The sequence below is a fragment of the Heliangelus exortis genome, chromosome 3 (assembly GCF_036169615.1).
Source record: "Heliangelus exortis chromosome 3, bHelExo1.hap1, whole genome shotgun sequence".
NCBI lineage: Eukaryota > Metazoa > Chordata > Aves > Apodiformes > Trochilidae > Heliangelus > Heliangelus exortis.
Genome location: NC_092424.1, coordinates 21,875,694 through 21,900,079, shown reverse-complemented (window position 1 = coordinate 21,900,079; position 24,386 = coordinate 21,875,694). Strand labels below are relative to the sequence as shown.

The 24,386-nt window shown below is 38.3% G+C and overlaps 1 protein-coding gene across 2 annotated transcripts in view; it reads left to right on the top strand.

Annotated features, from left to right (window-relative positions):
• Positions 1-24,386, top strand: part of KCNH1 (potassium voltage-gated channel subfamily H member 1) — a 185,413-nt gene that overhangs the window by 28,202 nt on the left and 132,825 nt on the right. For both annotated transcript variants that reach the window (XR_011725049.1, XM_071739557.1), the window contains exons 5-6: positions 5,910-6,028; positions 13,397-13,789. Coding sequence is in view for 1 of the 2 variants with exons in the window: in XM_071739557.1 (XP_071595658.1) it covers positions 5,910-6,028; positions 13,397-13,789 (512 nt within the window). In the remaining variant the exon portion in view is untranslated. The remainder of the gene's footprint in view (positions 1-5,909; positions 6,029-13,396; positions 13,790-24,386) is intronic.

Sequence of the window (24,386 nt, the reverse complement as noted above, 5' to 3'; positions counted from 1 at the left end):
AACTAATCTGTCAGGCTAAGCCTGCTTAGCTGTGGTAAATCTGAGTTTTTGATCACCTGCTGGTGATTTCAAGCATGATTGTTCAGCTGCAAATGATGTAGTGACCACTTGCGTGAAAAGCATTTTGCTCTAATGGCAGGTGTTTGACTTTTACAAAAAAAAAAAAAAGAATTGGCATCTTTTTTCCCAAGCTGACTCAAAAGATAGACTGTCCCAGTACCGTTTTTCATACTTAGTATTTTTTTATTAACAATATCAGACATTGGAATAGATGAAAAAAAATTTTCTACATTAACATTAAAACTAAACTTCTATTTGTAGTCTTTGTTAATTGATTCAGATAATTTAGAACATATTTATTTTAGGATTGCCACAGAAGTTAAGTAAATTTGCTTATAAATGCAGCAGCTTTAAAAATAGCGCATTCTAAATAAAGCAACTCAAAAATAGTGTGTCAGTGTTGCTGATGGTACATTTTTAAACAGTATCTTTCCTCTCTTCCCTGTAATCTTGCCCCTTTAAAGGATGAGAAAAAAAGTAGGTTTTCTTGAATAGAGGTAGGCAAAATCAAGTTATAGCATGGCTAAATTTGGCTTGTGAAGTGATAGGTCACCTTCTTAGCTGAATTTTAGAGTATATGCTATATTTGGAAATCGTGCATTCGGTCTCTATATGTCATTTAGCACACCAAGTATGAGACATTTGAGAATAGTGTGTGAAGTGGAAGGCATCACTGTGAAAACAATAGTTTGTGCAGACAAATAGAATCTGTGCCTGGACTCTGAGTAGCTGGTAAGATGTTTGACTGCATGCATGAATATGAACACCGCGTGCTTTGGATCCTAATTTTTTCTTTTGATGTTTTGGTTTTATGCAAAAAGGTGATCAAATCCAACATCACTGAATCATATAGGAGAATGATGGCTACCCTACTAGCTATTGTAACCTCCTGTGCTCTGTGGCAAGCATAAATTATCTCATCTGCAAAAGAATATTTCATTTTGTAGCTAAGCCGTCCTTTGCATCACAAGTAGAGCTACACAGAAAATAATATTCTGATTGCCCTTTTTTTTTTTTTTTTTTTTTTTTGTGTGTGTGTGTGTGTGTGTGCGCGCGCTGCCTAATATTTTGTTCTGGGTTAAAAGAAGTATTTGTATGAGCAGAGCCAGTGTTTGAAATATTTTGATTAAGTTGTATTCTAGTTTCATCGAGTTGAAATGCTTTCTTAAAAAAGAAAACAAATGAGAGGGAAGTGGTGAGTATATTAAAAAACTTTATTATGCTTTCCCAGTCCAGATGGAAAAATGAGACAGTTTCAAAGGGAAGGAGCAGGGTCGGCATGATGGAGGTAAGCAGGGATGTTTGATATGCAAGGAAGCAAAGGTGGTTTGATTGGAGGCAAGAACTGGTAGAATCTGGATTTACTCACATTTACACTGTTCTGTATGAACAGTAGACCCGAGACCAAATAACCCTGTTCTCTAGTAGGCTATGGTTTCTTGTTCTAATAATAAATGTTGCTGTGGATTGAGTATCAGCAGATCATGCTCATCTCAAAATGCAGAAAATCAGTTTCTCCAACTTAAGAGTGTCGTTAAATGAAGCTGTACACCTTAAAGAAGAGATACCTTGATGAGTTAAACATCATATCACAAAGGTGTACTTCATTGCCATGTTTCCCCATGAGAAAAAAAATAAATCAGAGGACAGCTTTTGTCCCTGTTGTAGGCCTTTTGTCTTCTTGTGTGTATTCAGAAGTAGTTTCTATTCAGCCTTTGGCAATGAAATGGTGGAAAACTGGAAGAGCATCATGGAATGCAGTCCTTCAACCAGACTAAAAGGTCATCATCCTTTTGAAACTGGAGATGTTCTAGTGTCATGGCATTGCTTTGTCCCTGTATGATGCTTTCTGCAGAACTGAAAAAGAAATCCAAACAATGATAAAAATGGCTTAGAGTAAAAGACAGAAGCACAGGCAAGCATATTCAGCTTTATGTTTGGATGATTTGTTCCTGAATTCCAGGCTGTCTTTGCTGCTGTGTGAGCTCTTGTCTTTTCGAGGAATATAGAATTTAAAACTTAGAATTTAAAATTTAGAATTTAAAGTTTATGTTCTCTCATGTGGCTCAAGTCCATTATTTGACTTGTCTTCACTGGATAATTATCTAACTTGCTGTAGGCTGTGTCTGTCCTTAGGCTTATGGAGGAAAAAATGCAATAAATAATCAGGTACTGCTGTATTTTCAAGCAGTATTGGAGAAGTTATCTTTCAATAGGATTAGTGTTGGTGTTCTTTCTCATTTTCCTATGCCACAATCTGCAGCTCCACTATAATTTTACTTCAGAGTTTCCACATTTTTATCTTCCTTTAACAAAAATCAAACAAACAAACAAAAAAAAAAAAAAAACGTGGCAATACAAGGATGAGAGTATTTTGTCCTAAAGCTGTGATTCATACAGCTGGGGCAATTGCACCATGCAATTTTTAGGCATTTATGGTGTTTTTAGGCATTTTATGCATTGGTTTTAGGCATTTCTTCACTCAGTGGCTTGTGTAACTCTAAACTGAGCACACATACTCTGTACCATATGTATCTGTATGGAAGGAGTAAGGATATATGCTCTACCCTGTTCAGGTCAGCAAAAAAGCCAGGCTGCCTCTTTCCAGTCTCTTGCTGGTACAGTTGCATTCTGGTCAGTTTTTAGTATATGGGAACAGATCCCATTTTCATGGTAACTGTTCATTTGCATTCTGTTTTGGCACCCACAACTGAGATCTGCAACATGCAGGGCAAGAGAGGTGCTGGTAGGGGATGCTGAGAACAGAGGAAGGGGTTACGCTGTACCTTCCAAAAGAAGATGAGTTCGGCCTCTTCCAAGGGGAAAGGACCCAAAGGTGCTGAACATTCATTACCATGAGCCGTGCCACAGAGATGTCTAGCACGCCTGTGCAAGAAAGCTCAAGTAAAGTGCTTCCTTTTTCTCCTCTCTTTTTATGTCTGAATAGCCCAGTTCTTAGAGAACTTGATGGAAGGAAGAAACTACACTCTCCAGGTTTGTCTTCTGTTCTCAAATCAGATTTTGAATCTTCCAGGAAAATGCCCTACCCATCAACCTGGCCTGAGTTAGTAAAAGGGGCTGCCTACATTAACCGGCGTCAACAGCATGATGAGTGTGGCAAGGGAGGCAAATGTCAGGATTTCAACGTGAAGCTCCAACTTTTGTCATCCCCTCCCCGCTGCCGTTCCCGCTCCGTCCCCTCGGGCGGCTGCCGGCGCCGCCGCCGCTTCAGCACCATGGACAGCGCCGCGGGCTGCTGCTGCGGCGTCAGCGCCCTGCCCGCATCCGGGCGGGAACTCGGCCCCATCCCGGCATCCCGGCTGGGCTGGCAGCGCTGGAATTACACCCATCGCTGAAAATAGACCCAGGATCTCCCATGGTCCTGTAAAAGAAGGAAGGCACACATTCTTGAGTGTTTCCGAGGAAGGAGGTCGGAGCAGCTCTCTGAGGAAGACAGGCGGGGAGAGCTGGGGTTGTGCAGCTTGGAGGAGGCTGCAGGCAGACATTAAAGCTCCTTGCCATACCTGCAGGGGCTGCAGGAAAGCTGTGAAGTGACTCTTTACAAGGGCATGCAGCGATAGGACAAGCCATAATGGCTTTAAAACTTGAAGAGGGTAGTTTTAGGTTAGACATTAGGAAGAATTTTTTTACTGTGAGGGCAGTGAGACACTGGCATAGGTTGTCCAAGAAGGTTGTGAATGCCCTCTCCCTGAAAGAGTTCAAGGCCAGGTTGGATGGGGCTTTGAGCAACCTGATCTAGTGGTAGGTGTCCATGGCAGGAGGATTGGAACTAAATGACCTTTAAGGTCCCTTCCAAGCCAAACCATTTTATGATTCTTAAACATAGTAGTGCTTGCATGGAAGCTCCATGAAAGCAAAGTTTTAGGTTGGTGTAAATTGCTGTGGCTGTCTTGTCTTTTTTATTAGCTGAAGATTAGCTGTTGTGAATGGTCTCTTCCGGATTTGTTCTTCTAACTTCTACTGGCTTTAGTCAGAAGGTAGTAAGGCCTTCAAGCTTTAGCCTATCAATTGTAGTTGGATTTCTTCATGTACAGTAGAGCAAGAATACACATTTATAAATGTGTCTTTAAAAATCCAAAAAAACAACAAACCCCATCACTTTTTATGAAGGTGTAGTATGAGATGTCAAGGTCTTTAGGTGAGGTTTATAAAAGATACAAACTGACCTCATTTGAGGTCATGTTGATTTATTTCTCTGAGTCCTTTAGTATAGTAGCTCATACTCTATGAGTTTATCAGAAAAGATCTGCCTTTCTTGGTGGAACTCAGTCTACTTCTTGCTGAATACTGCCTGAAAGCATTGCTAATTCTATTCAACTTGGCTTATAAATTACTGGTGACAGATTTGCTTTAAAATATGTTTTAAGGCATTAGAAAATATTCTTTTTTTTTCCTTGGTTTTGGAGGAGTCTGAGTTCAGTCTTTCCCTTTAATAAATGCACCATTTTGCGTATTCATAAAGAAGAAAAATGCTAAGCTTTATTCTCAGGTTTGCCCTGGAAGATCTTGTTCAGTAACGGATCTGTGTAATTTGTTTGGTTTTTTGAGCTCACCTCTAAAATTATCAAATATGTTCCTACAGACTCCATTAAAATGAGATATCAAGCGAGGATATGTTCAATGTATTGGGCAGTGTTTTAACCACCCATATTCCTGTACTTGTCATGAATTGCAGGCTGAACTCCAGACTGGTCTTTGAAAGCAATCACTGTTAATAGTATGATTTCTTTTGGGGACAAAACTGCGGAGGGAAGTTTTTCCAGAACCAATTTCACATTAAGAACCAAATTTGCAAGGTGCTGGAGTAGAAGTTGACACTGTTCACCAGTTCCCAGGTGTTGCTAGTATTTTTCAAGATTGTGACTAAATGCACTGATATTTTCCATTCAGAGTACCAGAAATGTCCATATGTCTACTCTGCCTGACTTTCTGTTATGGCAAACCACTGCTCATAAAGGTTACACTTGTAAATAGCTCTTGTGATTCTCATTCAAGGCCTTCTATTTTTTGATGATTTTCTATTTGAAATTACTATAAAAATTATTCTGAATTAAGATTCAGCTTATGACTTCTCTGCCAGAAGCTGCTGTTTTATTAGAGTTTGAGAAAATATTTTTGTATATTTTCCTGTTCTGTTTAGAGAGGATAAATTAATTTTTGTTTTGCTTTGCCTGCTCTGCTTTTTATTACCTTATGTGTATTTCTCTCCTTACGCCAGATCTGTGCTTGGTACATCTGAGCTCTGCTTCACTTCTGTTATAGGCAATTGTAATTTTTGTTGTGTGAGATTATAGTTTTACATCGTAATTAGTCTGGAGTGTCTTCTGCACTCCTCTGAGATACAAATCTGACCACTGAATTTAGAAGATTATTGTAAAGTGGGCATTTATCCTTACAGGAGACACGGTTCATGAAACAGCACTCTTGTAAAGCCATTGAATACAAAGTAACTGCAGCCAGGGGTTTTGTTACATTACCACCCTGACACCTATTTCATGACTTGCTTTTATCCAGTCCTTGGTTAAATTACACTCCCTTCCTTTTCCTTGTCATCAGTATTAAAGCAGAATGCTTGCTTTTTGCTTTTAACTTTCTCTCTCTCTCTCTTTTTTTTTTTTTTCCTTTTTTTCTTCCTTTTTTTTTTCTTTTTCACTTTTCTTTTTCTTTTTTTTTCTCTTTTCTTTTTCTTTTTTTTTTTTTCTTTTTTCTTTTTCTTTCTTCTTTTTTTTTTTTTTTTTTTTTTTTTTTTCTTTTAAGTTGTGAGAGGCTTTATGTGGAACACTTGCAGCTTTTTTGGTAATGTGTATAATCTTGTGTGTTTTCTCAAGGTTGGGGAAAATTTGCTCGCTTGACCCGTGCCCTGACAAGCAGCCGGGGTGTGCTGCAGCAACTTGCTCCGAGTGTTCAGAAAGGAGAGAATGTTCATAAGCATTCACGTCTTGCTGAGGTAATGTTTTCTGTCACTGAAAGACTGTAAAGACAGGTTTTTAGCCCTTGTGGGTGTGTTTTCTCTGTATGAGCCAAGCACTGCCTGTCCCCCCCTCCTTCCCCCCTTTCCCTCCTGAGAATCTGAAGCCTGGTGGCAGGCATGGGAGCTCAGAATATGGCACATATGCTGTGAAATGTATCCCGTGGCAGTGGAATGGAAATAGCTGTCCCAAAGACTTCATGTAACCTAATTGCAGTGTTGTGTTCCACATCTTAGTGAAGTTTTATAATGGTGTTATTATTAAAGTAATACTTTCTTGCTTAGTTTCCATTCTTCTGAGGATCTCAATGTTAGTAGGACCTTGGACTATTTATGTGTGCAAAACTGAGGTGAAAAAAACCTCAAGCTAGTAGAGAAGAAAATTCTGGAGAATCCTTGACACAGCTCTACTCTGCGTTCATTTATGTCTAGTTCCTTTTCAGTGGGATCCCAATTCTGCTTTACAAACTGTTTTAAACATATATTTGAATTGCTAGTTATACAGACAAAACAGCTCTAAGGTGCCACAAGCAACACTGCAGACAGATTAAGAAAAGGAAACCATGTTATTTAAGGAGATTCTCAATGTTTTAAGAAAACCTCCCAGCAGAGAAGGCTTCTTGAAGTTTGGTTTTAGGGCTCGTGCCATGAGGGGGAGAGACTGTCCCAAGTCTCTTGTAGCTGTCTCCTGGGCCAGTAGCAGGGTCTCCATGGTGTAAAAACAGCTTAGGGAAAATCTTTGTCATATTAATGAAAGCATGGTCAATATAACATGGCACTTCTGTATCACCTATTGCTGTGAGTGTCATGGCACAGTTGTGACACTTGTCAGGAATTCTTCCAGTATAACTGGAGGAGGAAGACATTGATGGGCCCTGGATATGTCTTAGTTTCTATGTAAAATAAACAATCCTATGTAAATAAACAATTCCTTATTGAATCCATAGGAATTTCATATATTGAACAGGGACTCATCCATTCGATATTTCATACAGATGCACTCGAGAATGTGAAACTGCTTTCTGTTGAAAATACAGAAATAACATAGACCAAACTATCGCAGAGAAGGGGCAGAGTTCACATGGACACTATACTGTAGGAATACTATGAGATTATCACATGTCCACCATGAGGTTGCTTTAGTGGCCTGGAATTTGGAATGGTCTCCTTCCTAATCCTACTTACTGCTTAGCATCAAGTGGGTTCAAGTTGCACCAGGGGAGATTCAAATTAGGTATGAGGAAAAATTTCTTCAGTGAAAGAGTGGTGAAGCATTGGAGCTGGTTGCCCAGGGTGGTGGTGGAGTCACCATCCCTGGAGGTATTAAAAAAATGGGTAGATGTGGTGTTTGGGAGATGATTTAGTAGTTAAGGTGGTGTAGGACTGACTGTTGGACTTGATGATCTTGAAGGTCCTTTCCAACCATGATGATTCTGTGATTCTATGAATCTTTCCTTCTCTTCAGATGTTGAATAACTAATTTTCTTGGATTTTAGTTCATGCTAAAATGAAGGCAGTAGAATGTAAGGCAGAAGGTCTGAGTTTATTCTTCTTTGGCTCAGTGAATCTCAGTCTGGACCTAAGTGACTACTGCAAGCCAGTGTGCTCAACAGGTCTTTGCCAAGTGTTATAATTGGCTCAACCAGATGATTCATTACAAATAATAAAGGGCAAGTGTATAGTTTACATGTTTGAAATGAGTTTCTTTAATTGCTTACTGAATATTGAAGTCATTATTTTAAAAAGAACATTAGCCCCAACTATGATGTTAGGTACCTTGTTGCATATCTGCTGTAATTTAATTCAATAGAACTACACTAGAGAAAAGCAGGTTGCAGATATTCATACTGACCACTTTCCTTCCTTTGAAGATAGATGGAGTGTCAGGCTTCTTTTTCTGGAAAGATCTCTCAATAATATTGAATGTGGGCTCTCTTAACTGTTCCCTGTTGTATTTTGAATTTTTTCTTTTCTTCATCTCTGCAGTAGCCTATTTGAAATCTTAAGTTCAAAATAAAAATTAATCCTTTTTCTTTTCTAGCTCTCTATGACATTTCACATCAATCTCTTTTGCCTGAGAAGGCACTTCGTTTACTGGAATATTATCTGTGTTGCTCTTAGTTCTTTTCACTTCAATTTTTGACTATTTGAGGAGCCAGATATTCACCAGTGTGGGGCAAATACAAAAGAGGAGCCTGACACAAAAGCTTACAATTTGTTTTATTGTTTATGAAATGTTAGTTTAGGAAAAGTTATTAATGACAAACTATTTTATTTTGTCCACAGGACATGGATAATATAAACAATATCTGTTAAGCCTCAGTCTCTGACCTTTGCCAGTGTGTGTAGATTTGTTTAGCTTGACTTCCCTAATAGCAGTCATATGAAAACTGCTTAAATTAATTATGCAGTTAATGCAAGGGTGTTGGGCAATTCTGAGAGTACATTTTGCAAAAGAATATAAAGTAATTGATAAATTTCTGTGGCTTTATCACCAAGGAGCTGATTGTAAGAACCATTCTTCCTGGTTATTGCATAGTACATGTTAGCTGATGTATTCTGTTTATTTACCAGGCAATTTTTGAGTGAACAAGATTGTGTCATAATTTAAAATGCAATCATTATGAGAAATAAAAGCAGAAAAATTATAATGGTGCTTAGCAGCACTGCTCTAATAACAGAACTTCTGCCATTAAAAAAAACCCCAACAATCTCTGTTTACCAGGGTCTTACAGCTGCCATTAAAATCTACTTCACATTGAGGCTTAGCACCTAGCCTTTGGCTTGGGAGCAATTTGTGTGGGTGCCTGTGAAAACAAGAGCAAGGGAGAGTGAGAGAAAGCAAACATGAGCAGCTGAAAACACAAAAGGGAGAGATTAAGTTGAAAATGAATGTTTGCTTGTGTGGGTATTTTTTCCCCCAGTCAAACAGTCTTAAAATAAATAAATAATTGGAACCACTTGTTGAACTTTCAGCAGTCTTGATAGGTGATGCATTCACCTTTTTTAACAAATTTGGGATAATTTTTTAACATATTCTGTAATGTTAAAAAAAATGAACACAACCTTGTGAAACCCATCATGAAATTTGTCATTTCTGCTCTTGAAATAACATTCTCCAGCTTTCAAGAGCTATTAAAACATCATACATCATTACCACAAATAATAAATGCTGTTAAGACAACTGTAGTGGCTGATGAATCATAAGTAATCGGAATAAATACTGTCATTAATGACTTTCTGAAACAAATATTTATTTTACTATGGTATAACTGCATAATAGAGAAAAACCTTCCAAAACCAGGATTGTTTCAGTTATTCAGAAAATGATCTATTTGTTCAGTGCACATGGATTCAAGTTGCACCATGGGAGATTCAGATTAGGTATGAGGAAAAATTTCTTCAGTTTGTCTGTTTTTATGGTTGTGTACATTTCTTCATGGCTATTTTTATATTTATCTCTTGAGTATTTTTTCCCCTCTCCAGGAAATGTACCTTTATAAGCAGTTTGAATCCAGTTAGTTCACGTGGGTGGGTACCCACACCTGACTACTTCAGCAAAATCTGTGTTGCTGGTTGGCTCTATCCTGCCTGGAGTGTAGCAAGATCACCTCGAAATAGGGCAGAATGTGCTTCTCTTTGCAGCTTCCTGGATTTGCTATACAGTGCAGAGAGAGTGGAGTTTGTAGCTCTTGATGTCCAGATGACCTAGGAGGGTGTGTGTGTCTCAAAGAATGCTGAAGAAATAGGCTGTTTGTGACCCTTGGTGTGAAAAGTGGAGAAGAGAGCTCTCCTGACTTCTAATGCAGAAACCTAAGAAAACCTGGAGCTTTAGCACTGTGGACCTCCTTCCATTATTTTCATACAGCACTGAGCTCTCTTGTACTTAGTGCTAAAAACACATGCTTGTTCTCTGAGATAACTAAACTTCCTTATAGGGGTTTTTCTCTTTGTTGAATGAAAGGAAGAATCTGATGCCTTTGAAAGCTCTTGACTGCCAGTCCCAGAGGCTGCAAGACTTGCCACTCTGTGAAGAAAGTTGCCTTTCCTGGGAGAGGTAGCATGAGCTGGGACAGTGCCCTTCTTCCATCTCCAGCTGTGAAATGAGGATTCATCTCTCTAGCAATGTCAGCAAGATGTTGGAGTGGTTTTACAAGTTTTGCTCCCTCATGTAGAGGGAGCAAAAGACCTCCATTTGCTCCCTCGTGTAGACCCTGCCCCCTCATGTAGTGAGAGGGAGCCAAGGATAGAGCTTGTCACTCCCACCCCAACCAAACAAGAGGCTGAAGTCACCCAAGGCTTGCTGCAGGTGGCTTTCCTCACCTTGCTAGTGACTGATATCCCTACATCACTCCTTGATCCCTATCTTCTGCTCTGTCTGAAATTCACACCTACTCTGCTGGTGTACATCCTTCCATCAGAGACCAGCTAACACCATGGCCCCTGGTCACTTTACGTAGCCATCAGTAGAGCTTGACCAGAGACTCCAAAGTGGTAGTGGAAGTTCAGAAGACTTATTAATAAAGGTCCCTAGCCATTCAGATAGTTTAGAGTATATCTGCTTTCTAAATAAAAAGGAAAGAAGATATAAATCCTTTTAATTTCCTGTGCTGTTGCCCTTTGACCCTCAAACAAGCTAAGGGAGAGTGCTTTGTGATGAGATTTTAAAATACTGAAGCAGCAAAGTTGTTTCTTTTCTTAACAAGTGGAAGCTAGAAGTCTGTTTTTCTCTGCATTCAGTTCAGTGTTACTGTACATTTTTTTTAGTTAACACAAAATAACAGGCACCATAGTTAAGTCCCTTCTTTACTGTCAGATTGTTCTTGCCTTTCTTCCTATTATTCAGTTTTATAGGACTATGTTAATACATTTTCCAGCAACTTTAATTTGGATGATCCAAAACTTACACAGGTTCTTGGAATTCAGAGAGGCCAACAATGGCCAAAATGGAGTGCATTATACAGTTCTCAGTCTACAATTTATGTATATATAAATCTGTCAAGAACTAAAACTAGTATTTTTTTCAGTGTTTCGTGGTGGATGTTCCTGTGCTGATTAGGATGGTCACCAAAGTGTTTGATGCTTTTGTATAATATAAATAATATATAAAAAAAAAAGCTTTAGGAGATGTGATTGCAGAAGAAGCAATTATGTGTCTACCCCGCTTTCAAGGGGTAACACAGTCTCCTCGTGCTAGTAAGAATGGAATTAGGACAGAAATCCAGTTAACAGACTGAAAAATGTTACAATGTGATAGCAAGTGCTTGGTTTTGCTAATCAATTATTCCAGTGAAGTGTATTTCAGGCTTGGGATCTTGTGGTAGAGCTGCTAATCATGCCAATCCTCATAAAAGCCAGTAGTAGCTCAGTGCTTTCCAACTGATTCAGGGGGTAGGAGGTCTGCCTGAGCTAGAGCTTTTGTTGAGAAAGGATGCCCTAACATTTGTCTCTGGGACTGCAAACAAGCCCTGCTCTGAATACACATACTAAGTACACAACCTATGCCTCTTCCTGTCACTAGCAGTCACTTCTGGGGCCTGCACTGGCAGGCCAGTGCCTTCTGCTTCTGTCTTGTGCCGGCTCCAGCTCCTCTCACCACAGGGCAACTTTTAATTTTATTTTTAGTATGGAGACCCTGCCTGAATCAGGGTCAAGAGTGGCACAGTACTATATACTGCAGTGGACATGTCTGAGAATGAGCTTGGTTTGCAAGGGTCCTTCTTAGAAGAGAATATTCTTTTTTCCTCTTTTCTGTCATTATAGAAACTCATCAAAACAAAAATATCAAGTTCTTTTATTTTTTTCAAACTGTTGATGCCTGTGTGCTAACATGCAGATCTCTCTGAGCAGGTCATTCTGCTTTTTTTCTGGAGAACACACTCTGCTTAAAGTCAGCAGGCTTGCAACTCCCACTGTCATTTATATGTGTGCAAGGGACTGTGGTCTGAGAATGCCTGACCCCTGTTGGGTACAAGAGTAAGGGATTATGTGGATTATGTGAGATTCAGAGCAGCAGGGAATTTAATGTGAGGCTGTTTTCTCCAAGTAGGACTCTTGTAGCTGGTGGTTTTCTCTTGTCCCCTTTGGCTTAATCTGTTGGAAAGAAGCCCACCAGTTCACAACAGCAACTAAAGAAGGGCATTCAGAAAAGCCTGCAGATAAAAATCCATGGCTCAATAATTGTTGCTAAAAAAGCTGAGGTAAGGAGCAGGAAAGTAAGACATCCTCCTATTATAGTAATGTTGTTGGATCTCTTCCCTGAGAAGGTGGCCATTGAATTTCCTTCTCTGCTCTCTGTTGCTTTGTGTGTAAATAAGTCTGGAAAAGGAACCATGCTCCTACATAGTACTTTCAGGTGCTAAGAGTTTGGCATTAGCAAACAGATCTCAGTCATGAAAACCTCCATTTTCCTTTCAGCTTTCACTCAACTCATCCGAGGTGAATTTAATTTTTAAAAGTAACTGGTCTTCATTTTGAGACAGATCCTTCATGTTACTTTCACCTTCATGGATATCTGTAGGTGTAAATAAAGACATTCTTGTTCACAGGTACATGAAAGAAACTTTAGTTCACAAGAATTAAATATGTGATCATACTCCTTTTACACCAGTGTGCAGAACTGGGGAGATAGTAGAGTTAATGGGCAGCTCTGATTGAGATTGCAGTTATGCAAAACACTTGGAGCATGTGCTCAGCTTGAGAGACAGGGTTCAAAGCATGTGCTGCCAGATCATCTTTTGTTGTAATACTTTTTTTGAATTCAGACCTAATGACATTATGACTTGACTAGACACCATCAGATAGTGAAGACACTTTCTCTTGGTGAAGAATTAAAGTTTAAAAAAAAACAACTTTTTAATGTCCTGCACAACTTGGAGAAGAGGAACACAGCTCTGTGAATTAATGATAGATTGTAGTATAAGACTATTTCAGATACAGTATGGTGAAGAGTTATATAGACAAAGTTGAAAATCATTGTGGTCCAATGTTCCTGGTGCTGGAACTCAGAAGTTGTGGCATTGTTTTTTATTTGCAACTGCCCATCATTTATCTGTCTCATCTACGTAGACTGCTGGAGGAGCTGTCCTTTTTCTATATGTCTTGGAGATCCAGCACATTTGGTCAGTGTCAAAAAATTATTAATAGCAATAAAAGAACCAACTCTTCTTAGGTTGATTCTGATTTGTTTAACAGAATATGTATCCTGACTTGCTTACCATTGGTTGTGCTTACAAGAGTTAATGGACATGTATTTTTATCAGTTGTTGTACAGAGTTTAAGAATCTATATAACAGTAAAAAATTAAACATGTTTTCTTTTTTTTCCCTGAAATCTCTGTGACTGCAGGTATTACAGCTGGGCTCTGAAATCCTCCCACAGTACAAACAAGAGGCACCAAAGACTCCGCCGCATATAATTTTGCATTATTGTGTTTTCAAGACAACCTGGGACTGGATCATCTTGATATTAACCTTCTACACTGCTATTCTGGTCCCATACAATGTCTCCTTTAAAACAAAACAGAACAATGTGGCATGGCTAGTAGTCGACAGCATTGTAGATGTCATTTTTTTGGTAGACATTGTGCTGAATTTCCATACCACCTTCGTGGGGCCAGCAGGAGAGGTCATCTCTGACCCAAAGCTGATTCGCATGAATTACTTGAAGACCTGGTTTGTGATTGATCTGCTGTCATGCTTGCCATATGATGTCATCAATGCATTTGAGAACGTTGATGAGGTCAGTATGCTAGTTCCACTTCCATCCATTAATTATTACTCAATGGCTGGGGGGAGGCAGGGCGAAGAGGAAAGAAATGTATGCTTCTAAATATATGGAACTGGTGTACATACGTCTCCAGTAGCTGCCCTCAGTGCACATAGAAATTTGCTTACAAGTCCTAGCTAGAAAGGTCCATCTTTAGCTACCCTGTGAGAGGCTGTGGTTTTTGGTGGCAAAAATTTTTGTTTATTTGCCTTCACTCTGCATTCTCAGAGTTCTGGAGGAGCAGGCAGAAGCAGACAGCAGAAGCTCTGTACAGCACTAAGGAAAAATGCATCACCTGACTTACCATGAATGCCTTGAACTGGTGTGTCAACTTAGTTTTGTGGGGCAGCATTCTCTTGATTTCACTTTTGCCTGAACAAGTTGTGTCCACTAATGGCAATTCTTCACGTGAAAAAATCTGGGAAGTATAATATACTTTACTCAGCTGCTTCTAATACAAAGCAGCAAGTGGAAAAGAGGCAGAAAGTGACTCACTGACTTCTTAGACCACCAGAAAGTACTGTGGGGAATATCTGGTGATCTATGCAGCACTGTTTGGCAACAGCTGCTTTAGAAGAAGTGAGTGAAGATGCTGTTGATGCTTGCTTAGTAGTTCCATAATTGGAAGAAAGGATAGGGAGAAATCTGGAAATCTAGACTCTCCCCTAATGCTTGCTCATTTCTTTGGGAACAGGTCACAAGCTAGCAAAAGAACTAACACTGAGATGCAACTCTGTTTTAACTGCTTATTTTCCTATTGGATCAGTATGCCAAGAAAATATTCCTCAACTAAGAACAGTAAAGTTCCATGCCTAAGTACATCAGAGAGTTAATGAATTGGTAATAAAATCTTCCAGAGGACTCCAGCAGTCCACTTTTTAATTATGTTGTAAAATCTGTACCATCAACTAATTGTATTTATCTGATACATCTTAACCTGTAACATGCATACACATCTCATCAGTGCTTAGTATTTAATAGTTAGCCTGTAAAATTTAATCTTTATGAGTTCCTTTGAAATATGCCCATGCTATAAAAGACAACCTAGCTATTAAAAGAAAATTATGCCAAGTAAAATATCCAGGTAAAAATATAAAACCACGTTACTTGTGCAAAAATACACTACACAGGTTTTTATGAAATTTAAAATATTTAAAGTATATATATCAGAAAGTATATGACCTCAGAACAAGTAGGCAAAATATTGAATACAGTGGCAAAATCCTAATGTTATATGATATTTAATTCCCTAGAGAGTTTTTTGTTTTATATAAAGCTACAGACTGAAATAAAAAAAATGAGATCAAGCAATAAAGCCTTGTGAGACCTGTCCTTAAATATTTTTTTATCATAAGAGGACTCTGACTGCAGATGACTGTGCAGGGCTTTCCCATATTTTTTTACTATGGCCCTGATAATTCAATGGAAGCAGTGGTTATATGTCAGTTTGTGACACTTAGACTGGAAGAGTAAAGAAGAGAAAAAGCAAGATGCAAAAATAAAAGGAAGGAATCTTTTCTCACCCGCTGCAGACAGTAGCAACCTGATGATGATTTTGCTGGAGGAACATTTCATAACTCTTGACTGGTGTTGTGACCTACAGAACATCCCTGAGGAAAATGTCTGTACCAGAGGCTGTGGCAGCCCTTGACCTGAGCACAGGTGCTCTCAGGCTCATGGTAGCAATTCTGCAGAAAAATTCTTGTGTGAGTTTGAATTTCTCCAGGTTCTCTGTCTTCGTGTTGCTTTGTAACAATGAGGAGCTGATTGGTACTTCAGTTTTCTTATGGCTCTACACCAGTGTCCTTAATCAGTATAGCAGTGTTAGTTTTAGTTATTGCAGCTATCATGCCCAAGGAAAAAAACATTTTTCTTCATGCTGTCCTTTTGAGATGGTTCATCTCTATTTCCCCTAGTGGGTTCTGACATTTAGCTGGTATAAATCATTGTAGGATCATTAGAACAGGGTTTCTGCTGGTGCAAATTGCTGTACTTCTATTAAGGGCTCATACAGTGGTTTGCAGGACCTGAGGGGCTTTCCCCACTATGCCAGCTGAACAACAGTGCACATCAGCTGGGGACTGAGGACAGGATATGCTGATCACAGTTTCATGAACTGCCTGTAGAGAGAAAGATAACCTTTTCATAAAGAAGGAAAAAAATAAAAACCAACCACATTCAAGGAGTCTTGGAAGTATAAAAGCTTTGCCTTCTCTCTTTTCTGTTGTATAAAGCATTCCCTTGGGGGTCAGCTCCCTTTCTTTCAGATTTGCTGGGTTAAATTTTACCAGTCTCTCCCCCTGGATAACACAGCACATCGCTTCACATTTGGATTAAGTCAGCTATGAGTCTGCACTGCTCAAGTTATAAGCAGCCAAACTGGATTGTTATCTGTGTGTCTCTTGGATTCTGTTAAAGGGCATTCTCTTGGAGCCATGAGACTGGCATTAGTAGGTGGCTGTGGCTGCTGTGGAAATACTTTTTTTAGTCCTAATGTTGAATACTCTTAAAAAATTGCCACAGATTAAATGATACCCAGTGTCAACAGTGGTGAGAAAATGAGATCAAGAATATGAATTGCTATTTTCCTGATTTGGTGTTTTCCATATATGATTTTTAAACAGGAAGAAACAGAATCCTGGCTTTGCTGCAGTCTCTGTGGTGAGTGGGTACTGGGCAGGTGGAAGCTGAATTTTTTCTGCCTGCTGTCATTTTGTTAAAAGAAATATCACTGAAGTCATTGAAGATGTCATGGAGGAACTAACTTGACAAGTCAGTTTGTTTTTAAGAATGCCAGATTACAGTGAATTGATTTTTGAGGGACATAGGACCTGAAGCTGAAGAAGTAAAAAAGCTGTGTATATAGGGTGTTGAGGCTCTGTTTTTTTTGGGTAATTTTGGGACTGCTCCATTCCTTGATAAGTAGTGAAACAATTTTTGTCTTTGTTAAGGTGGTCCAGCAGTATAAGATTAATTACAACATAGGAAGCTAGAGGTGATCAGTATTTTGACAAGGAGATAGTAATTTAAAAAATAGTAATGTTGGATTTTGTTTGCATTTTGAAGTAACTTTTTGTTTCACAAATTACTTCATTATTTTATAACGGAAAGCATTGTCTTGAAACAACATTAAATGTTGTGGACTTCTGTGTTTTTTAGGTAATTTTCAAATTCTCTGGGTTTACAGCAGTTTGGAACATAAATATATTTTCAAATCACATTTTAAATATAGCTGAAATTCCAGTTTTCTCCCTGCACTGAAAATATTTTTGTCCACAAAAATACTTTGAATTCATTAACTGTTAATCAATACAACTATAAATAATTACAGTTAGTACAGGAGACACTTATTTATGAATAGCCACATTCTACAGATGGGAGAGGAAAGAAAAAACATTGATGCTCTTGTTCAAGGCCATAGAATTGAGCATGAGAGTATATGAAGTTTCTGATCTAAAGTGCTCGAAGAGTCAGTACAGTATCTCACATTCACACATAGGCAGATTCCAGCAAATGAAGAAATTAATCGCTGTAGAGAAAAGTCAACAGTTACCCAAGTGGAAGAAAACTTACAAATGTTTCTTCTGGCTTTCCTATATGGCAAGCTAATTATACAGTTAAATACAAATTACTTTCTTGACCTGCCATAGAACGTAAAGAAAAAAAAATATTCCAACTCAATGCAAGGCTTAGGCTTTCTACTGGTGAGAATATATATACATCATGCTGTGGAACAGCTGAAGTAAGAAGAATAAATTTACACAATTCTTAAAATGTGGTATCTTTTGAATTTTTTGTGATCACCATAAAATTGGACAATAATCCTTTACAGTAATTAGTATTATTCCTCATTTAAGGAAATACCACCTACTTTGTAGGATAATGTTATCTTTTTGTATTCAGACATCAATCAGTAGATTTAATAAAAAACAGGCATAAAGAAAATTCCACAATTTTGCTGAGAACAATGCAATTTAAGACTTTGAATTTCAAAGGCAAGTTGAAGCATATTTTTGCAAGTGTCAGCTTGAGCAATTTTATATTGTGGTTTTCAGCTATAATACTGTAGGATATAGTTTATATTGGAAAATATTTGGCTTACTACATGTGACACTGTTGTGAAATCTCATGATAGGAATGGAATCCTGTCATGTCACCATCATATAAATCTCTGGCAGAAGGAATTTGTAGTTGTAATCACTATCTGTGTTTGAATGGAATACTATGATCAATAGTTGGCTGATGCCAAATTGAGAACCAAGTACCACTCTTTATTAGTTGAGGTGCAAGAGAAATAAATGCATAGTAAAACATCATCAGGAAAGATGTATTCAGTGTATATGATCTCGTGTTCACTTAAGTGGATGAATAAGAGATAGTTGGTATGTAGGCAAAGAAGATACACAGCTGTGAAAGGACAGAATTTGTGATGCTAAAAGAAGTTCCAGAAAAAACAGAATACAGAAGTATCAGAAGTAAATTAAGCTCTTTAGTGCTAAGTGAGCATGGTGTCTAGCTGGAAACAGTGAGCTGAGAAAGGAAAAAATGAATGTGTTGCTGGTCAGATTGTTGGCAGCTCTCTGAGGTAGTACGTTTGCAATAGATTAATTGAAACCTTATTAGTGGAATAATCTTTCATGCTAATACAAATTAGCTATGTAGGAATTACTGAAATAGCTACACTGAAAAGTATGCAATTTCCTTTGACTTGTTTTACCATTTACTTGCAGTAAGGGGCCAAGGGAATGAATTATTGTATTTATAGTTTTATGGAATAAACAGGGGCCTAGATGAATTCTGGTTAGATGAATTTTTTTTAACTGAAAATCATAAATTTTAAAGTCTTTTAAACTGTAAGCATTGTATAGCATGAAATCTGTTTGAAACAGTGTGTTGTTCACCATCCTTACTTGGATCTGTTCAGTAGGGCAATACTATGTTTTGCATGTGAGTCTGCTGATAAATCTGGTAATGACCGAATGTTTTTCTGTGGCTAACCAAAATAAAACTCATCATAACCTACTTTCTGTGTAAAACCTATAAGCAAGCAGCTAAGTGTCACAGAGTTTGACTCAGGCATAGAGGAAATGTCAGCAAATTGTGGTTCTTGGATGTGATGAAAGTTGATGAGAGGAGATGAGTGAGACATCCTCCAGACAGGGTGGCTCCTTACGGTGTTCCTGGGAAGCAAAATCAAGCAGTTTGGGTTACTGGACTCAGATGGGGCAGTGGGAGGGCTGGAGCCTTGGGCTGGGGGTTGTGGTGATGGTGGAGGTGTCCTCAGTTGGGTGTCCCCTCGTGGGAGATACCCCTGAGAAGCAGGGTAAAGCCACAGGGAGGTGTGTGCTCTCCTCTGTAACCTGCCAGAGACCCTCTGTTGGTGTTCCCCTGGGTGGTGTTGGGAGCTTCAGAAGGAGCCTCGGGGCCGTAATCAGTGGGAGAAGGGAAGTGAAAAGAAAGGAAATGTGGCCATGGAGGAGCAGGGCTGCTCATCTGACTTTTGTAGGTGCCTCTGTACTGCAGCATTGCCCTAAGGGGCTGTGCCAGGCAGGAATTACTCCTGGACAGGCTGGTAGATTAAAAGAATATTTGGGGAAATGCAAATAGGGCCAAGCAGATTCTTGGGGTAAAGCAGACTGCCAGGATATAAACCAGGGAGGCAAAGCACTTAGTGTTAACAGTCTCTTGAGGATCTGATTTGGGGTCTCTATTGTCTAAGTTTGGTTTTTAGTTTTTTTTTTTTTTCCCTCTGGTTTGTTTTTTTGTTTTTTTGTTTTTTCCAATTAAATATGAGTTTTGTTTTTTTTCCTTCTACATTCCCTCTTTAAAAGCCTAAACTCCATGCTACTAATGAAATGCCTCTTTTATGCTACCCTCTCAAGGGGCAGGCTGCCTTTTCTCCCTGAATCCTCTGCTTTCCAAGTTGTGTTGGTGTATATAGATGCTGCAGAGCTCTTCTGCCATTTAACCCATTTAGGGTAAAATAGTCTCCTCTGCTCCAAGCCTACTTAAGGTGTTTAGTTAGTTTAAATTCTGCTTCCTTCCCTGTTATTCCCCAGGTTCATACATCTTGATGTCTCAGAGACATCTGCACTGCTGAGGGACAACTCCCTCCCAAAGAAAATACCAGAGAAGGGCGTGTTGCTGTGTCCTGTCCATGGGTTCTGCTGTGGCTGTTAAGATGCTAATTAGCTCCTCTTCTGCACTACTGATGTTCAGATCAGTCTTTTTGCTAAGTCACAGATAAGTAAGGGTGTTTGGGTTTCAGGTCTACTTCTTTGTAGCTTTGAAAAGCATGACATGATTTATCATGCTGTTAAAGAGAGAATAGGAGTCTACATAAGCTATTCAATCTGTGGAAGTCCAAGAGAACTAAAATGATGAATTACATTTTCAGTGATAATGTACAGTGATAGCCTTTGTACAAAGAGTAGAGCTAATTGAATGTATTAGATTCTGAATTATTTCAAAATATAAAAGGAAGCATGTTTCACAGACAGGGATCAGTTACTCTGTTCTCTTTCCCCCATTCAGCATCCTTGTATCGATCTGAGGCAGAAAGTCAGATAAGACCGCAAAAGGTATCGAGTAGCTAAATGCTTGCTTTATAGTCTATTTCATATTAGGGATTGGATTAGAATTGGAAAGATGGAATGGTATTAGATACCATGAATGCTGAATCTCATTTGGGTGTTTAGTCTCCTCGAGATTAGTAAAAAGCTTCTGGTACTGACTGCTTCTTTGAATGAGAAGCACTGAGAAGCAGATTTCTGCTTGTCAGGGGTAAAGGTTTTATTTGATACTGTGGAATGTGAGCTTTCTCTAGATTTCTAGATTACTTTTGTGTTTTCTTTATCCTTGTTCTCTCAAAATAATAAAACCCAGTAAAATTTGTTTCCTGGGTTTGTTTGTTCTCTGTGAGTGTGTGTGTATGTGTGTAAAACAAGCACAGACATAGTTTTATAGATGAAAAAAGAGCCTTTCCATCTCTTCTCACACCCTGTGTTCTTACACGTGAATTATTTCTGTTTCTTCCTTGATTCTAACCAAGCTCGCAGGTGTCTGACCAAAATAATCTTTGTGAGCCTGGAGTTCTGCTTTCCTCAGTGCTGAAAACTGCAGCAGTAACCAGAGGACTCATGTATTGATTTTGACCTCTGCACATAATGTTACCTCATTTGTTGGCTGCTAAAGATGGCAGTCTGCAGGAAAGGTCACGTTCTCAGACCTAATTAAGAAAATCAGAAGAGGCAAATAACAGAAATGAGAAGTCCTAATAATGAGCTGACCCTGACAGAGCTGCCAGGTTACTGCAGATGGGCTGGGCCAGGCTATGGCACATCTGGCTTCAGAACCAAATGTGGAGAAAAAAGACAGTGTTTCTGCAGCTCTTGCCTCACTTATGGTAGTGATAAATTCAGTTCATTGCCTCCCTCTACTTGGATAAATAATAAATTTATTCTTTTGTTCTTTTTCACTCTCATTCTTTTGATGTCTGGCTTCTAGTCTCTTGTATCTCCCTTTAACTGAGATGAAGCCAGGACTTTAGTAGGTTCATGTGTGAGGAAAGTGCTAGAAAACTTAGTTTTGTGTCAATATTGACTATTTCTCTCGTATAAAATACAGAGTAGGTAGGAAGTAAGTTACACTTCTATTGATTCTAGAAAAAACCTTAATGCTTGGATTAAGTGCATTTACTTTCTGCACACGTGGAAGGTAAACAATGACCTACGAGGGAATGCAGTCATGTAGATTGTATCTGTTATTGAAGGGCTAGCATTACTATAGCTGTAGGAGGTGGGATGAAAATTGCATTTTAAGTTGTTCATCCTGCATCTTGTTTGGGAGGGAAAATGAATTCTCTCCTTTTTTTTTTTTTTTTTTTTTTTTTTTGGCTGTAGTTAATTTCTATTGCTATTCTTTAAACAATTTGTATGTTATTTTTTCCAGGCAGAATTCAATTATTCAATGAATTGAGCTGCATTTAATTTTGCTTGGCAAATGAACTGCAGGAACTGGTTTTCATTTCTACAGCATCTAGCACTGTAGCAGCCACTGTTACTGTCCTTGGGGACCATGATGACACAAGTAACTAATAATTACCCTGCTAAAGCCCTTATGTTTTCAAACTGTTTCACAAAGTAATGATTCACAGGGTCTCTTCTCTTATCTGTTTTTATGCATATGGAAGTAAGGCCACAAATCTTATGTTTCCTGATTGAAAGCTGGAGCCCAAACATGGGTATCCTGGATCCTGTGTTTGGAGATAGTACTCACATTGCTGATACACCAGGATGAGACAAGGGGTGCACAAACTGTAGATCATATCTTCCAGAAAACAGGGAGATAAAAAAGAAAATCTGTGTAAATGTGCACAGTATCTAGTAAGTAGGTCTAATTAGTGGCAAATTATGCATGGAAATTAAGTTTTGGCAGTATTTTGTGCATAAAATTCAGAGGCGTTCTCTTTGAATGTAAAAAGTGGGTCCAGCTTTCCTCCAGGCCTGAGGCTGATCTGTTTTTCTGTTATATTTGAGGTGCAATTCCAGTCTGCAAAGACTGTATTGGAGGAGAGGAATGGAGATTGGTCGTATTTATTGTTTTAAGGTCTTTTGACATGCGGGTTTTGCTTAATCAGTGCATGCAGCTACTTCTTTGGGCTCTCAGTGCTCTGAGCTTGCTCTTTGGTTTGAAGGGGACTCAGTGTAGATCCTTATATTTTCATGTAAGGATGCATCAACCATCACTGGCAGTGGAAGTAAAACTGCCAGTGTATTAAATATGCAACCAATATTTAATACAATATATATACAATATATATACACAATATATACACATATATACAATATATATAATATAAACAATATGCAGTGTCAACAATATGCAAATATCAGCAGTAGAATCTTCATTTAACATCATTCAGTTATTAAAAAAAATTGAAATATAATTTTTTGTGAAATTCAGCATTTTCTGTCATACTTAAGTAATTCTGCACAGAATTTATCTATGGAACAAAGTACAGTAAAAATGTACTTTTTTTCTCTCTACCTTGGACATATAATAGATTTCTTAGCTTCTGTGTACCTCCAGTGGAAGGGATCTGTTGGACAGAGTCCTAATGGCTGGAACTGTGTCTGAGTAAATCAGGTCCAGGTAGGACTTACTCTTGTCCTTTCCTTGCTTGCCACACAGAAGCAGAGCGTCTGGGGGTGCCTGTCTGGGAGCTGTAGTACAATTGCTGACTCTTTATGAACAGAGAGAGGTTCAGCTCTGTCCTTGGAGCAGAAGGAGCTCTGTGTGTGTCCTAATTTGCCTTTCAAAGGATGTAGGAGTAGCAGAGCTGAGAGGGTGGGACAGGCATCAAGAGAAGTAAATTGAGTTCAGGCTCTTTTGCATGACACCTTGGAGCCAGTCTCTATGATAGAAGCATAAAAATAATCTGCACTGATAAGAATATTGAACTGGACAGTAATCTAAAAGTACAGTTCTGTTTTGGAAAGTGGTAATCTAAAAGTGTCAATTTTGAATCCAGCAGATCTATTCCTGTATTAAATTTTACTTGCTAAATTTAGTGGCAAAAAGTACTGTTTTAAAGTATTGGACAATTATCTGATTTTGTTTCCTACTGTATCATCTATGGAAAAGTTTATTAAGTTTCCATTGTTTATACCCATTTGAAATTCTGTCACTTAGAAATTTTTAAGTCATACAAATAATTATTTCCCTGAGCGTTTCTTCCTCTTGATATTGATCCATTTAGACAAATCCTTTCCTCTGAGGAAATAAAATAGAAAATACTGTTAATACTGACAGAAAAAAGAATTATTTTTATGATTTTTTTAATTTATTTTTTTACTTTTTCTGAACATTTAGAATCTTATTGGCAATGCAGTCAGGTAGAATATCGTGACTAATTTGATTATTTAATGCATCTTTTCAATGCAACCAAATCAGGTATTTATTTACTGTAAACAAGCAAGATCTTATACAAGATACAAGGTACAACACCCCTTATTCTTTTAATTCTAGTCAACATTCGATAGAATCAGTTTCTCCCAAATGTTACAGTTTTAAAGGTTTTTACAAAATTCTTTGTGAATTTCACCAGAGAAATTAGTTAAGAGTACTCTGAAAGCAAAGTAGCTGTTTCCCTTTAATGTTTTAGATCTAATTTCAAATGTAATATTTAGTATTCCCGTTTTTCATATCCAGTTTCTTAAACCACCCTCCTGTTATTTGTGACTTCCACTGTTATTTGTGACTTTCTTTTTTTTTCTTTTTTCTTCGTTTTTTCTTTCTTTTTTTTCTTTTTTCCCCAATTAATTTTAGTCAAATTCCAAACTTTTAAATCTTTCCTGAATCACTGTAATTTTTGTCTTTGTTAGGACTCTTCCTGACAAACAGCATTTTTTTTTAAATCTCAATGATGAGTTTTAATTTAAAGAACAAATTTTGCGCCACTCTTTGTTAGTAAAAATAAAACTGGTATTTAGAACGTTGGGGATGGAAAAAAATTCCTGCCCTTGCCTGCATGTGGTAAGCACTGCATGATTAAACTCTTGGCTTTGAG